The sequence below is a fragment of the Oncorhynchus masou genome, chromosome 17 (genome assembly GCF_036934945.1).
Source record: "Oncorhynchus masou masou isolate Uvic2021 chromosome 17, UVic_Omas_1.1, whole genome shotgun sequence".
Classification (NCBI taxonomy): Eukaryota; Metazoa; Chordata; class Actinopteri; order Salmoniformes; family Salmonidae; genus Oncorhynchus; species Oncorhynchus masou.
This window is the reverse complement of record NC_088228.1, coordinates 23667367-23684224: the sequence shown is the minus strand read 5'-3', so window position 1 is coordinate 23684224 and position 16858 is coordinate 23667367. Positions and strand designations below refer to the sequence as shown.

The window sequence follows — 16858 nt, the reverse complement described above, 5'->3', positions numbered from 1 at the left end:
GTGAATGACAGGGATTTGGGCCTTGTCTGGTAGCAACATTTTATCCTTCGCGTTCAACTCAATAAAGAAAAGGTCTTTGTCCAGTTTGAGGTGAGTAATCTGATATCTGGTCAGATTACTCACTGATATCTGGTCTGATATCCAGAAGCTTTTTTCAGTCATAAGAGATGGCAACATCAACATTATTTACAAAATAAGTTACAAACAATGCTAAAAAGAACTCACAAAATAGCACAATTGGTTAAGAGCCCGTAAAACGACAGCCATCCCTTCCGGCAACATTTTTAAACCTCCCTTTGCAACTGGATCCTGGACATCCTGATGGTCCACTCCCAGGTGGTGAATGTAGGCAACACATTCACCATGCTGACCCTCAACAAGGGGCACCACTTAGGGGTGCATGCTAAGTCCCCTTCTGTACTCCATGTTCAGCCACGACTGCGTGGCAGTGCACAACTCCAACAATATAATTAAGTTTGCAGATGACAACGGTGGTAGGCTGGATCACCGACGCCAATGAGACTACAGGGAGGAGGTCAGAGACCTGGCAGTGTGGTGCCAAACTTTCCCTCAATGTCAGCAAGACATGCGGCCTCCCGGGTGGCGCAGTGGTTAAGGGCTGTGCCATCAGAGACTCTGGGTCTGTCGTAACCGGCCGCAACCGGGAGGTCCGTGGGGCGACGCACAATTGGCCTAGCGTCGCCCCGGGTTAGGGAGGGCTTGGTCGGTAGGGATGTCCTTGTCTCATCGCGCACCAGCGATTCCTATGGCGGGACAGGCGCAGTGCTCGCTAGCCAAGGTTGCCAGGTACACGGTGTTTCCTCCGGCACATTGGTGCGGCTGGCTTCCGGGTTGGATGTGCGCTGTGTTAAGAAGCAGTGCGGCTGGTTGGGTTGTATATCGGAGGACGCATGACTTTCAACCTTCATCTCTCCCGAGCCCGCACGGGAGTTGTAGCGATGAGACAAGATAGTAGCTACTACAACAATTGGATACCATGAAAAAGGGGTAAAAAAAAAAGTTTAAAAAAGTCAGCAAGACAAAGGAGATGATCGTGGACTACAGGAAATAGAGGGCTGAGCACCCCCATCCACAGGGCTGTAATGGAGCAGATCCAGAGCTTCAAGTTCCTCGTTGTCCACATCACTAAGGAATTATCATGGTCCACACACACAAACGCAGTCGTGAAGAGAGCACGACAATGCCTCGTCCCCCTTCAGGAGGCTGGCATGGGCCCACAGATCCTCAAAAAGTTATACAGCTCTACCCTTGAGAGCATCTTGACTGGCTGCATCACCGCTTGGTATGGCAACTACTTGGCATCCAACAGGCAAGACACTACAGAGGGCAGTGTGTACAGCCCAGTACATCACTGGGGCCGAGCTTCCTGCCATCGAGGACCTCTATGTCAGAGGAAGACCCTAAAAAAGTGCCATCTGATGTAGGTATTAATAATATTTAGGAGGGGAAACCCTGGCAATACCTGCTTAGTTGCATAGATAAATCTGCAAACACTGATGTCTTCTCTCTCATCTTCTCTCTGCGAGAATGATAACGCCCATCTCTGTCCATGACTTGAGGCAATACTTTAGAGCAACAGTATACATCTATGAAATACTACAATTCGTCTCCTGATTAGTAGGCTATTTGATATACTAATCGGAAGAAAGTGTGTTTGATCAAAACACTCATGTTCAACTATGCAAATAGCAAAAACTTGTTTCCAAACACTTATTGAACAGTTAAATGACTCACGAGCTATAGACACAGCATGCACTGCATTCCAAGACGAGAAAATAATAGAATACTGTCAGAAAATGTGCATGCATTCACCGATAGCTTTAACTCAAAGAGCGCACAGACTATTCACGACATGTGTGGGAGCAGCAGGCTTGGCTTTTGCGGTCTTTATCGTGCTTCATATGTTGCGCTGCTGTGTGCAACTGATGTGGGCTGCTGTATCGGCGCTAGAATTATGGAATTTCATTGTGCGATAAGTGTGTGTGTGTTACAACCATCATGTTGGTGGTTACAATGTATCCTATTTTAAAAGAAGACCTTTCGGCCAACAAACAGTTGTCAAAGAAGGTAGATAGTAGGGTAATGTGGTCCATTCCTCATCATCAGTATATTCATCAAATCAACCACTTGCTATTTGTATGGAGGAAAACATGCAACATATCGGAAAAATATTGAGAGCTTACCTTCAGAGTATTCTCAAGTCAACATTCATGAGTGGAACGATATTCGATAAATCCTAAATGAAACAACCGTTTATGAGAAATAATAGAAGCGACTGGTGGTGGGCAGTATAGGTATCAAACCGCACGAGCCTCTGCTCCATGCACCTGACAGCTCGCTCTGTTGATGCAACGCATAGAGGAGGAAAACCCACACAGCAGAAATCAAGATGCCACTAAGACCCGGCATGGCGAATGGACTAGGGACAATTAATTGTTTTTGGCTGCTAAGCTGTTGTGATGAAGACAATTGCGTAGGGAATATAGAGTATAATTATGAATTATTTATAAAAATGTTTTCCTTCAGCACATAGACAATTGCCACCAAACATAGAGCAATTCATTGTTGTGAAGTCAGTTCTATCATATTTTCAACAAAACATACACCGAGTGTACAACACATTAAGAACATCTTCCTAATATTGAGTTTCAACCCCTTTTGCCCTCAAAACAGCCTCAAACCGTCAGGGCATGGACTATAAGGTGTCGAAAGCTACCCACAGGGATGCTAGCCCATGTTGACTTAATTGCTTCCCACATTTGTGTCAAGTTGGCTGGATGTCCTTTGGGTGGTGGACCATTCTTGATACACACGGGAAACTGTTGAGCATGAAAAACCCATCAGCGTTGCAGTTCTTGACATAAAAAAACCCAGCAGCGTTGCAGTTCTTGACAATCTGGCGTGCCTGGCGCCTATTACCATATCCCGTTCAAAGGAACTTAAATCCGTTGTCTTACCCATTCACCCTCTGAACGGCACACATAGGCAATCCATCAAAGCTTGAAAATCCTTCTCTAACCTGTCTCCACCCCTTCAGATGTTCCTAATGTTTTGTACACTCAGTGTATTATATTTTTGGGGTATTTTAAAAATGGTTTAAAAAAATATACATTTGTCAGAGATATGAATACTTGTGCCGAACAGATTTATGTAAGCATACATCTAGACCTTGTAACATCGAGTTATTTAGATGGCTTATGTTGATAAGAACTGAGGCATTCATATACTTTAGTTTAACTTTACTCTGTAATGCCAGCATACTTCTTAGTTCACATGGCATATCCCTCCCACCCGCTGGCTACTGTAAAACATGGAACTGGAATCCCACACGATGAAAAGACGGACTGGATTATGGCATAACGTTCACTACATTACAGACCTAACAAAGAAAATTGACTGTGGGCTATTAATAGCCTAATTATACAGCATTTCATAGAGTTGTGTCCGATATAATCCCTAAAAAGCAACAGCAGATTGTTCCCATCCATTGCCAGTAATACTGATCCATGTAAGTTTGTTTTTATCTCAGCATTGTGTAAAGAGAGGGGCAGTGTATTGTGTGTTAGGGGCCCTTAGAAAATAAAATACAACAGTTAGTGTGCCCAATTTCCTAATAATTATCTCACACACAGTGTAGCTGTGTTAGTAACTAATGTGGCAATGATTGCATGATTGAAAGCAATGCTTTACATGTTAAAGTGAAATGCTGAGGGAGTACTTTCAGGACCACAAAACTCAGTGTCCTCCAGCCCTCTGCCTAAAATTCTGCAGTTTTGATAGTAGTGAACTACTTACCATAACAGTAGCATACAAACAATCTTTACTGTTATGTCCAATGTGTGCTATAGCTTTACCAGTTTTATACACTGAGTGTACAAAACATTAAGAACACCTTAATATTGAGCCGCACCCCTTTTGCCTTCAGTACAGCCTCAATTCTTCTGGGAATGGACTCTACAAGGTGTCGAAAGAATTCCACAGGGATGCTGGCCGATGTTGACACAAATGTTTCCCATAGTCGTGTCAAGTTGGTTGATGTCCTTTGGTTGGTGGACCATACTTGATACACACAGGAAACTGTTGAATGGAAAAAAAACAGCAGGTTTGCAATTCTTGACACACTCAAACCTGTTCGCCTGGCACCTACTACCATAACCAGTTCAAAAGCACTCTCTTTTCTTGTCCATTCACCATCTGAATGGCACACATAACACTCCATGTCTCAATTGTCTTAAAGCTTAACAATCCTTCTTTAACCTGTCTCCTCTCCTTCATCTACAATGATTGAAATGGATTTAACAGGTGACATCAATAAGGGATCCTAGCTTTCACCTGGATTCACCTGATCAGTCTGTCATCAAAAGAGCTGTTTTGTACACAGTGTCTCTCACCCATTGACATTTTTTATGAAGAAACATCACATATTGTAACTATACACTCGCACAGCTCAACATGCTGACCTATCAAAGCACTAGACAATAAGAGATACTCCCATCCTGTGAGGTAATAGGGACTGTGCATGCAGAGAGGAGATGGCAGGTTATTCAGTGGAGATCAAATGGGGACTGGCATCTGCTTTGAAAACAGATCGGGCTTGTCCACAACTGTGGCTCATTAGCTATCATGCTGTCACTATAAACAGAGGGGGACATGACGAAAACCCATGACAGCTGCAATTTAGTCCACCACAGAATTCTGCTGATAAATCAAAACTGTGAGAAACAACAACAAATTAGTTAGTGAAGATGATGTAATAAAGTTAAGTTTGGGACTGAAGAAAGTGAAATTAAATCTTGCTTTTTGGAGAGATTGACATTCATTTTGTATGAACTGACCATTTAGTCTATAGTATACTCTAAATATTTCCTGATCAAAAACAATGACATGGATGTATTTATTTTAGAATTGTATAGAAACATAAAAATTATGAGGAAAAGCATTCCACTTGGTTGTCTGTAAAGGTCAAACTGTTCTGTCTTGTCAGACTACTGATGCCATTTCCTGTCGGTCAGAGAAATCGGCATAGGAATCAAATATTGTAGAGAAATGAATAAATGGGCCAAATGAGATCACGTCAGAAGATCATTGCGTTAGTGCCATTTGTTCCCATACTCAGGCTTACTATTCCATCTGAACTGGGGACAAAACACACATCTGTGCCATGAAAAGAGGCTAAATCACACCCTTTCAGAGCTGAGATTCCCCCGTATTGATTTTGTTCGTAGGATGAGATGTTTTTTTGGTAAGAAGAAAAAAAAAGCTGAATGGATAAAATCACGATAAATTTGTTTGATTTGCTTCAATTGTAAAAAGGCTCATTTAGTCTAAGTAAGATCTCAAATGGCTGCATTACATGTTTGTTTTTTTTTTTACAATAAACACTCACTATTAAATAATGCCTTGCAGATGTTTTAGGTTTACTCGCTGTACCAGATGCCAATTTATTTCTATTCTACTCTAACAATGTTGTCTACACCACCAATGGGCCTCTGAGTAGTGAGATTTTTGTTGAAAGGTCCCCAATCATCTGTAAATCTAACTTATCTAATTTTAGTACTCTGATTTATACATGGCACTACCCAATCCTCTCTCCCACTATAGACCCAATTAGTCATTGTCATTTTGTCCTTTGCTAATAGTTTATAGGTAGAAATGACAAATCAAGCCCTTCTTTCTGTGGGCTTAATGAGTCCTTTTCACTGAGACTTTGCGAGAGCTTGGGACTATAAGTGCAAAAACTACTATATGTGCAAAAAGACGATTGAGATAACTGGCTTTAAAGTTCCGAAGCCTTATTGGTTTGAATGGTCAGCAATTTTTTACAAATTGTATTATTTTGACCTTAACATGAACTGAGGTATTTAGAGTACTATATAGGTAGAGAACATTGAACAGAATTGAACAGAAGGCTATGTCAATAAGCGTTCAGCGTTTTCGCATTGTCGGTTTAGAATTTTTCTGATATAGAAAAGTAATGTTTACTGCACAACTGGTTAGATCCCAAACTGTATCGCATATAGCCTATTCATTATTATTAAACTCACCTGCGTCACCTTGTTCAAGTTTGGTAGTAATTGTGTCAAGAAGCAATACCCAGCAATTGCCACATGTTGCAGTCATTGCTAAGAAGAGAGTAGACATATGCGAATGTCAATGTCTGTGATACATCATTGTACCAGTAGATGGAAGCAAATGCACATGCCATTTTCTTTGGACATGACATAAAGCAAAATGTCCTTTAATGATTAAAATACACAAATCCTGAAAAAAAGCATTTTCAGGAATATTTTGAATGACCAAAAACTACGCGTCACATTATCAACAAAATGGAACGTGTAATTCATTAGCACTTGTTTCATACCAGTCAACTCATTCCAAATGACATTTGTTTAACCAATGTTATAGTGAATAATAAACTGGTAGGCGCATAAAAACAAATTTTGCCAAATTATTTATGCACATCTGGGAAAATATTGTGCCAAGTCTAATTACCTGTGGGCCTACTACTGGTGACTGATGTCCTATTGTCTTTGTCCCTTTAATTAAGCGCTGGAGAGGAAGAGTCTATTGCACGTATAATATTAGGTTTTTACGCTGACAGGACGCTGACTTCAAAGGGACATCGGCAGTTCATAGAAAAAAAAAATGCATTGCAGTTTGATTTGGATACTTGTTTTCCAACTTGTCGATTCTGCTCTTTTCACATCTCACATACGACAGGCTAAGTCTTCTACTACTGGCTGAGACTACGTAGAAGAGCTCAAGGTCAGTGAAACTGGCAGGCCTCGCTAACAGAAGAAAGAAACATCTATTTTGGGATAGCACTAGAAAAAACCCTCAGAGGACACCATGCTGATGGAACTACACATGAAATGTGTGTAATTTATTAACAGCAAAGCTTTTGGCAAGACTACATTGTCTGGAATGCACTCACTCAACAGGTTCTCCTTCTTTCTCACCATCTGAGACCAGGTCGACTGATAGAACGACACGCTCCACAAGGGAATGGGACCAAAAGAACGTGGTGTGATCCGGTTCATGTATTGATTCTGCTTGAACACCTGCTTTGATGACGCCAAAAGATAACGAGGCTAAACCCACCCACTTGAGGTACAGGACAACTGATACGAGGGGAAGTCTATATAGCTTATACCCTGACACCTGTTGTTCAAGGGTATCACAAATTGGATCCTTCCATCGAGGTCTAACCATTTGAAAGTGATCATATTTGCGTAGGAGCAGACGTCAATAATCATGTCTCATGCCTGGGGTTACGGACCATCTGACGGTGAGGCATTCAGTATCATCTGACGCTGATTGCACTTTTGCATCCTACTAGTTGAAACTAAATTGCAACAGTTGCATGAAAGAGGAGCTCTGCATTTCTTATCTGAAAAAAAAACTGTAAATAAGTGTTAATATTTTCTGGTGTGTTACTGTAAATAAATCATTAGCCCTACATTGTTAGGTTATTGTCACTGTTTGGAATAGAGTGAATGATACATTTGTATGTTTCCTCTGTTTTGTCTTTGTCCTGTTTTTTTCTATCATAGGACCTGTCAACTGGTGTAAGGACTTCCCCATTGCTAATGGGCCCAGGCAGTCTCCTATTAATATTATTAGTGGCCAAGCATCCTACGATTCTGCCCTGAAGCCCCTCAAACTGAACTATGACCCATCCAACTCCACAGACATTCTGAACAATGGCCATTCCTTCCAAGTTGGCTTTGTGGATGATACTGACAGTTCAAGTAAGCCTTAGAATCCATATGTAATTATATACATTACATGATTATCTCCGTTTCTCACTTCACAAAATATGACCTTCATTTTCTATACAAGTTACATTCTGATGGGTTCTGAGGCAGGGATTCAGTAAGGTAAGGGGCAATGAGAATGAGGCTAGCTGTAAACTGGTTACATATTAACTCAGTGGCTGTGTGTCAAACAAATATCAAACATGGTGGTGAATTAATTTCTGTATGCATTGTCTTTGTCCATTGTGCATATAGGCTGCTGTACAGTAGATGATATTGATAGGTGGGTTGAGAGTAGGCAGGTGTTTGAAAAGACGCTAGTTGTCTGGTTGTTGTCTATTGACGTGGTGCCGGGAAGCAAGCACACCTGTCTGCAGACTAGATTATCCTGATCGTTTTGACCAATCTATGAAGTAAGCATATTGTGGTATTGCTTCCCAACGTGTTCCTTTTGAGTTGTTAGGGAGATAGTACTTTTGCACATAGTGCCTTGCGAAAGTATTCAGCCCCCTTGAACTTTGACCTTTTGCCACATTTTAGGCTTCAAACATAAATATATAAAACTGTATTTTTTTGTGAAGAATCAACAACAAGTGGGACACAATCATGAAGTGGAATGACATTTATTGGATATTTCAAACTTTTTTAACAAATCAAAAACTGAAAAATTGGGCGTGCAAAATTATTCAGCCCACTTAAGTTAATACTTTGTAGCGCCACCTTTTGCTGCGATTACAGCTGTAAGTCGCTTGGGGTATGTCTATCAGTTTTGCACATCGAGAGACTGAATTTTTTTCCCATTCCTCCTTGCAAAACAGCTCGAGCTCAGTGAGGTTGGATGGAGAGCATTTGTGAACAGCAGTTTTCAGTTCTTTCCACAGATTCTCGATTGGATTCAGGTCTGGACTTTAACTTGGCCATTCTAACACCTGGATATGTTTATTTTTCAACCATTCCATTGTAGATTTTGCTTTATGTTTTGGATCATTGTCTTGTTGGAAGACAAATATCCGTCCCAGTCTCAGGTCTTTTGCAGACTCCATCAGGTTTTCTTCCAGAATGGTCCTATATTTGGCTCCATCCATCTTCCCATCAATTTTAACCATCTTCTCTGTCCCTGCTGAAGAAAAGCAGGCCCAAACCATGATGCTGCCACCACCATGTTTGACAGTGGGGATGGGTGTGTTCAGGGTGATGAGCTGTGTTGCTTTTACGCCAAACATAACGTTTTGCATTGTTGCCAAAAAGTTCAATTTTGGTTTCATCTGACCAGAGCACCTAATTCCACATGTTTGGTGTGTCTCCCAGGTGGCTTGTGGCAAACTTTAAACAACACTTTTTATGGATATCTTTAAGAAATGGCTTTCTTCTTGCCACTCTTCCAGATTTGTGCAATATACGACTGATTGTTGTCCTATGGACAGAGTCTCCCACCTCAGCTGTAGATCTCTGCAGTTCATCCAGAGTGATCATGGGCCTCTTGGCTGCATCTCTGATCAGTCTTCTCCTTGTATGAGCTGAAAGTTTAGAGGGACGGCCAGGTCTTGGTAGATTTGCAGTGGTCTGATACTCCTTCCATTTCAATATTGTCGCTTGCACAGTGCTCCTTGGGATGTTTAAAGCATGGGAAATCTTTTTTTTATCCAAATCCGGCTTTAAACTTCTTCACAGCAGTATCTCGGACCTGCCTGGTGTGTTCCTTGTTCTTCATGATGCTCTCTGCGCTTTTAACGGACCTCTGAGACTATCACAGTGCAGGTGCATTTATACGGAGACTTGATTACACACAGGTGGATTGTATTTATCATCATTAGTCATTTAGGTCAACATTGGATCATTCAGAGATCCTCACTGAACTTCTGGAGAGAGTTTGCTGCACTGAAAGTAAAGGGGCTGAATAATTTTGCACGCCCAATTTTTCAGTTTTTGATTTGTTAAAAAAGTTTGAAATATCCAATAAATGTTGTTCCACTTCATGATTGTGTCCCACTTGTTGTTGATTCTTCACAAAAAAATACAGTTTTATATCTTTATGTTTGAAGCCTGAAATGTGGCAAAAGGTCGCAAAGGGGCCGAATACTTTCGCAAGGCACTGTATAACACACTGTGGCTGAGGAAAGGCACTACTCCCAATATAAGTGAACCCCAAATCATGTAGTTCTTATCATATTTGTGCCTCTTCGATGGTCCATCGTTCGGCTTTTCCGGGTAAGGGGGCAGTAGCTCTTCGACTGCATCAGATTCACAACTGTCACTGTCAGTGTCCATGCCAGCTGGGCTAGCAACAAATGTAGAATTACTGATACTAGCTTTGGATGTCCTCATGGAAGCTGAACAACTTGTCGTTGACAGGTGCAGTACCGATGGTAGTAGCAGTACTACCAGTAGAGCTGGTATGTGTGTCTATGGACGCGGGCATTACTTTTTTTAAATCCATTTTCGAGCAAATGGAATGAGCATCAACTACATTTGGCTACATACGGACCGTTAGTGGAATTCCCGTGAGAGAGTAACGGTTAATGTGATTTGATGTTAATTATTTGACTAGGCTACCTGTATATGACATTGTGTTATTTCACTGAACACTAGATGGTTTAATTTTATTTTTGGCAGTGAAATGAGGCTACTCAGGCGAGGGGATAAAATCCTCACCCAAATGTATAGCCCTGTTGGAAAATATAAATGGACTGTTTTTTAAATGTGAATTTAAAAAAAATAGAAATGTGAATCACGTTTTTATTTGGCGTACCCCTGAGGAACACCTGCCTTAAATCAATTCAAACGCAACAGCCTGTAACTGTAGTAGATGACTAGTAATCATCTGTCATTTGCCTGCATTTGGACACTTTGGATATTTTGAAGAGCAGCATTAAAAGTGTTTTGCGTATGTTTGTGTGTGTCCGTGCGTTCCTGCTCGCAGCACTGACCGGAGGCCCCATCACCGGCACATACAGGCTGAAGCAGTTTCACTTCCACTGGGGAGCCAGTGATTACAGGGGCTCTGAGCACACTGTCAATGGAATCAAGTTCCCATGTGAGGTAGGCAGTTCAAGACCTAGATTTTACAACAGGACAAGCTGTATGGCTTCAGATCAGTATTTTGATTGGCTACCTGAGCTAAACCTGACATCATCTTTCTTTTTTTAAAGCTCCATCTGGTGCACTGGAACACCAAGTACCTCAGCTTTAGTGAAGCTGCTAGCCATCCCGATGGTCTTGCTGTAGTTGGAGTGTTTCTGAAAGTACAGTTCTAATACAATTTAAATGTTTAGAATTAGTTCATATGCTATTCATGCTTCCTTGTGATTTAATTCTAAAAGTAGCCTGATTCCCTTGTTTAACTGTGAATTCTTGTTTCCTATAGCTTGGTGCTGCAAACCCCAGACTACAAAGGGTTCTGGATGCTCTGGAGGCCATCAAAACAAAGGTGAAATCAAAACTGACTACTACTCAAATTTAGCTGTAGTGGGAATTGGATGGGAATGTTGAAGTAAGTATTTGTTTAAACATGTATAAATCACAATTTGTGTCTTCTGTAGGGGAAGCAAACTACATTTTCCAACTTTGACGCCGAAACTCTGCTGCCTGACTCACTGGACTACTGGACATACAATGGCTCCCTGACCACTCCCCCTCTGCTGGAGAGTGTCACCTGGATTGTCCTGAAGGAATCAATCAGTGTCAGCCTTACCCAGGTACAATAATTTTACACAGCACCTTCATTGTCATTAATCAACTTCATCAGTTCAGCCCCAATTCATTGACCAAGGTCAGCACTGGTGTAGCACACCCTGCCACACAGACAACCATACCACACAGCCCCCGCAAGGTTAGTTGTACTCTAGTTTTTATAGTCAGAAGTTTAGCCATTCACTTAATGGACTTGGCCGCTTTCACTTTAGATTACATTATCGGGGTGGCCCATAGTGCTTATTTAGTAACTCCTGCCAATATCATTTGAATAGCCCACCACTTCTATGAAAGTAGCCTTCACCCATATTGATATACCAAGCATGCATAGTAAAGGTATGTTCTTTCCCTATATCATGGGCTAAAAAACTATTTGTTACTCCATGCGGTCTTAGAACTTCCGAAGTCTGTCTGTAAATAATTTATAAAGACAATCTGTCTTCCTATGATGAAATAAGAAACATATCTGCAACAGTACATAGCTACACAGCCGACACCTCTCCAATTATTAGACATTAAAGAGTGGACCGTTTCTTTTATTTTTTTACTTTGTGTATTATACAGTGCCTTCGGAAAGTATTCAGACCCCTTGACTTTTTCCACATTTTGTTACATTACATCCTTTTTCTAAAATGGATTATAGTTTTTTCCCCCTTAATCTACACACAATACCCCATAATAGTAAAGCAAAAAAACAGGTCTAGAAATGTTAATGTATTTCAAATAATAGAGTGAAATCACATTTACATAAGTATTCAGACCCTCTACGCAGTACTTTGTTGAAGCACCTTTGGGTATGACGCTACAAGCTTGGCACACCTGTATTTGGGGAGTTTCTCCCCTTCTCTGCAGATCCTCTCAAGCTCTGTCAGCTGGATGGGGAGCGTCACTGCACAGCTATTTTCAAATCTCTCCAGAGATGTTTGATCGGGTTCAAGTCCAGGCTTTGACTGGGCCACTCAAGGACATTCAGAGACTTGTACGGAAGCCACTACTGCATTGTCTTGGCTGTGTGCTTAGGGTCGTTGTCTTGTTGGAAGGTGAACCTTCACCCCAGTCTGAGATCCTCAGCGGGTTTTCATCAAGGATCTCTCTGTACTTTGCTCCGTACATATTTGCTTCGATCCTGACTAGTCTCCCAGTCCCTGCCACCGGAAAAACATCCTCACATCATGATGCTGCCACCACGCTTCCCCATAGGGATGGTGCCAGGTTTCCTCCAGATGTGACACTTGGCATTCAGGCCCAGCTTGGTTTCATCAGACCATAGAATCTTGTTTCTCATGGTCTGAGAGTCTTTAGGTACCTTTTGGCAAACTTCAAGCAGGCTGTCGTGCCTTTTTACTGAGCAGTGGCTTCCATCTGGTCACTCTACCATTTAAGGCCTGATTGGTGGATGGTTGTCCTTCTGGAAGGTTCTCCCATCTTCAAAGAGGAACTCTAGAGCTCTGGCAGAGTCACCTCCCTGACCAAGGCCCTTCTCCCCCGATTGGCCGGGGGGCCAGCTCTAGGAAAAGTCTTGGTGGTTCCAAACTTCTTCTATTTAAGAATGGAGGCCACTGTGTCCTTGGACCTTTAATGCTGCAGATTTTTTTGGTACCCTTTCCCAGATCTGTGGCTTGACACTTTGCGCTCTACGGACGATTCCTTCAACATTTTGGCTTGGTTTTTGCTCTGACATGCACTGTCAACTGTGGGACCTTATATAAACAGGTGTGTGCCTTTCCAAATCATGTTCAATTAATTTAATATTTACATTGACATTTAAGTCATTTAGCAGACGCTCTTATCCAGAGCGACTTACAAATTGGTGAATTCACCTTCTGACATCAGTGGAACAGCCACTTTACAATAGTGCATCTAAATCATTTAAGGGGGGTGAGAAGGATTGCTTTATCCTATCCTAGGTATTCCTTGAAGAGGTGGGGTTTCAGGTGTCTCCGGAAGGTGGTGATTGACTCCGCTGTCCTGGCGTCGTGAGGGAGTTTGTTCCACCATTGGGGGGCCAGAGCAGCGAACAGTTTTGACTGGGCTGAGCGGGAATATAATATAACACAGGTGGACACCAATCCACCTGAATAAACATCTCATGGAGGATCAATGGAAACAGGATGCACCTGAGCTCAATTTCGAGTCTCATAGCAACGGGTCTGGATGCTTATGTAAATAAGGTTATGTTTTTTTTAATTTTTAACACATTTTCATACATTTCAAAAAACCTGTTTTTCGCTTTGTAATTATTGTGTGTAGATTGCTGTGGATTTTTATTTAATCAATTTTACTGTAAAGTAACAATGTGGAAATAATCAAGGGGCTTGAATACTTTTGAACGGCACTGTATACTGTATTCTTGATAGTTAATTCTAATATACCTACTACTGTACATTGCATTTGGTGTATATATGCATATATTGTATTTGGATTACTGGTAGTGTTATTTGGGTTGTTAACTGAATTAATTCTGATTTCTTTGGGATTTCTTATTTCTATTTATGTTTGTGTACATGTTTGACATTTTTGCTGCACTGTTAGGCGCTAGTAACAAAGGCATTTCGTTGCATCCGCTATAACATCTGCTAAACTGTATACGCCACCAATAAACTTTGATTTGATTTATTATTGAAGCTTCATGCTGAGCCTTGGGGATATCATATCCCGAAGTCCAATTTCACCAGCTGGTATTTAAATTTGGTCCCCAAGGAGACTTGTTTACTGAAAGCTCAAAAAGCTGCAGTCAAAAGCATTGTCTCACAAATGTCATCATGGTTTGTAGCCCTCCCTAAATCGACACTTTCAGCCATATGCATTGCTGAGGTAAAGTTAAGGTGTAGCGCAAGGCAGCAATAACTTGGATGGAGAGAGTTTTACAGTTCTGACAGAGTACTGATGCAATGTCGTGTTGGAAAAAGCCTTTCACCTACATACAGTAGGACGGTCTAGGACCCATGCCTAAAGAGTGTGAGACTACAGAATAAAGAAAATTAATGCACTTTCATTATTTTTTTTGGTGATTTCACGTTTCGCTGTCAATGAGAACAAGTTGAACAAGTGTGTCAATTGATACGGTCTACACCTACATTTTTAACGTTTACTAGGAAATGAGACTGTACAGACTCTGCAGCCGGTCATTGTCATGGTATGCATAGTAATATCAATTTAGTGAAGACATTTTAATTCTTATATGAACCTGATTACTTTGATTCCAATTGTGGAGCTTGCGCTTAATGACAAATTTATATGGCTTTGCAGGCAAATATGAGACCCACATGGTTTAACAAGTGAGGTTTAGGTGAACTCTCTACCAGAGGGGGGTTCCCAAGCTGCACGCTGGTGTCATTGCGCATACTCTTCTATTCTCCCCTCTATTCTCCCCTTTGTGTCCTCCACTCTTAATTCTCAAAACTTCACTCCACATTGTGATCAGTTAGACCTCTATAGGAACATTGGTACTTATTTGGTATTGTTTTAGGGATTATATGATCTAAATATAGGAAATTGTTTTTAGAGAGCAGTAGGCCACAGCAACCACTTTAGCATGTGTCAAAGGCCGCAGTGTTGACATTCTGCTTCTAACCATTGTATCTCCCTTTCCGTTTCTTGCGCTCTCTCGGCTTGACAGATGGGAAAATTCCGCAGCTTGAAGTTCAGTGGGGACGGAGAGGCACATTGCTGCATGCAGGACAACTACAGACCCACTCAGCCTCTCAAGGGACGCAAGGTCCGCCGGTCCTTCAAGTAAACAGTCACGTGTCACACCATCCCCCATCCATCTTCCCCAGGTTATATATACATCGTGTGCCATTTTAGCACATGCATTGGTGCCAGAATCTGATAATTGTTAACCCCATTGACAAAACCATCAGTAAATACTACAAAACAGAAATGTAAACCTAAACCAATGCAATTATAACGATAATAACGAGCCAGTGCAGATGCGATTTATGCACTGGTATGGATGGATAGCAGCTGCTGTAATCCCTGACGATCAGCCTCAGGATCACCCCAGATTAATGTCATTTAGCTGCCTGCCCCTGCAATAACGGATGAGTCAGTCAGAGATAGAGGCCTTTTAATGGTATAATACTACAGGGCTTTTTTTTTCTTCTTCTCTACTCTCAATAAGCACAAACCGTTGCTATGCAAGAGATGGAATCTTGAATGAATCTTTAAACACTTTCCATATTTGTATTGTATCCTCACATCATCAATGTATTGTTTGATTTTTGTCGCTTTAGATTACAGGTCCATGCCAAATATAAGAGATGTAATTTAAGTTTTATATTTATATATATATATATATATATATGTGTATATTTTTGTACTCATAACTTCCCTCTCTACCTACCGTCACCCCAGTGCATTATCGTTGTCTAAAATCACGGGTGAAAGAAAATGTTGTGTGAGGTGTCATTATGTCATCCAAGTCCCATCCACTATAATGAAATCCTGTGTTGTTAATATCGGTAACTGTTTTATAAACTCAATGTTTATGGAATGACACATCTGTTGGAAAGCTTTGCACATTTGTGGGGGTATATTGAATTACCACACTAGAGAAATGTCAGTTGCCCTTTGGCTGTGTGGGATCAGCCTTACCCAGCTAGGGACCCCACTGTTGATAATCAGAGATCTTCCTTTGAAAGTATGGACAGAAGGCTTATTTTGCAGTCACGTGCCCTTAACAAGGAAGTATTGACCTATGAGTTCTCCACCTCTGTGGTTCAGGACAAGTTAATCAATCACGTTGTGTGGTACAAACAACAGTCACTCCAACTTAAATATGTCTTTATGATTAACCCTTTCACGTCCTTGTACAATATCAAAATGCGCCTCAGAACAAATGACTTTTGGTGTAAATGCATGGAATTTGGTGTCAACATAGTTAGTAAACGTGTCTAGACAGGCCACATTGAAATATTTGATACTTCCAGTGTCAATCAAAGTTGGGATTTTGAGAATGTTTTTTTTTTAAATCATTAAAATGACTTCAGCATATGTATGTCTACGCATATAGTCTTTGACCTGTTCTAAACCCAACTATGTCTAATATATGATTCAACTCAGTAGTTTGTGACCTACAGCTATTTCTGTATAGTACTATATTTAGTCTTTGGACACATGGGTTACTGTTTTTTTTTTTTTACACATTTCAAGAATCAAGTCGTGAATACAATCAAATGATCAGAATAATTTGTTGGTATATAGATTGTCAGGACCAATATACACTGCATATACGAAACCTGCTCTTTCCATGAAATAGACTGACGAAAGGTGAAAGCTATTATTAATACCTTATTGATGTCACCTGTTAAATCCACTTCAATCAGTGTAGATGAAAGAGAGGAGACATGTTAAAGAAGGATTGTTAAGCATTGAGACATGGATTGTGT

General features: G+C 41.0%; 2 protein-coding genes across 3 annotated transcripts in view; one reads left to right on the top strand and one right to left on the bottom strand.

The window, feature by feature from the left end:
* Positions 1 to 2321, bottom strand: part of LOC135558724 (disks large-associated protein 1-like) — a 121411-nt gene extending 119090 nt beyond the window's left edge. For both annotated transcript variants that reach the window (XM_064992800.1, XM_064992799.1), the window contains exon 1: positions 2205 to 2321. The gene's annotated coding sequence lies outside the window, so the exon portion shown is untranslated. The remainder of the gene's footprint in view (positions 1 to 2204) is intronic.
* A 4403-nt stretch (positions 2322 to 6724) lies between these two features.
* LOC135558723 (carbonic anhydrase-like) lies at positions 6725 to 16463 on the top strand. Its single transcript, XM_064992798.1, has 7 exons — positions 6725 to 7309; positions 7575 to 7772; positions 10699 to 10817; positions 10928 to 11020; positions 11143 to 11205; positions 11318 to 11473; positions 15088 to 16463. The coding sequence occupies exons 1-7, from the start codon at positions 7276 to 7278 to the stop codon at positions 15205 to 15207; spliced, it is 783 nt and encodes a 260-aa protein (XP_064848870.1). The 5' UTR covers positions 6725 to 7275; the 3' UTR covers positions 15208 to 16463.
* Positions 16464 to 16858: the final 395 nt, after the last annotated feature.

Excerpts from the sequence above, each read along its gene's own strand:
- LOC135558723 (XM_064992798.1), top strand. The coding sequence starts at position 7,276 with ATGTCTCATGCCTGGGGTTACGGACCATCTGACG. Across the intron at positions 10,818-10,927 it reads GAATCAAGTTCCCATGTGAG|CTCCATCTGGTGCACTGGAA; the intron begins GTAGGCAGTTCA and ends CTTTTTTTAAAG. Across the intron at positions 11,206-11,317 it reads TGGAGGCCATCAAAACAAAG|GGGAAGCAAACTACATTTTC; the intron begins GTGAAATCAAAA and ends TGTCTTCTGTAG.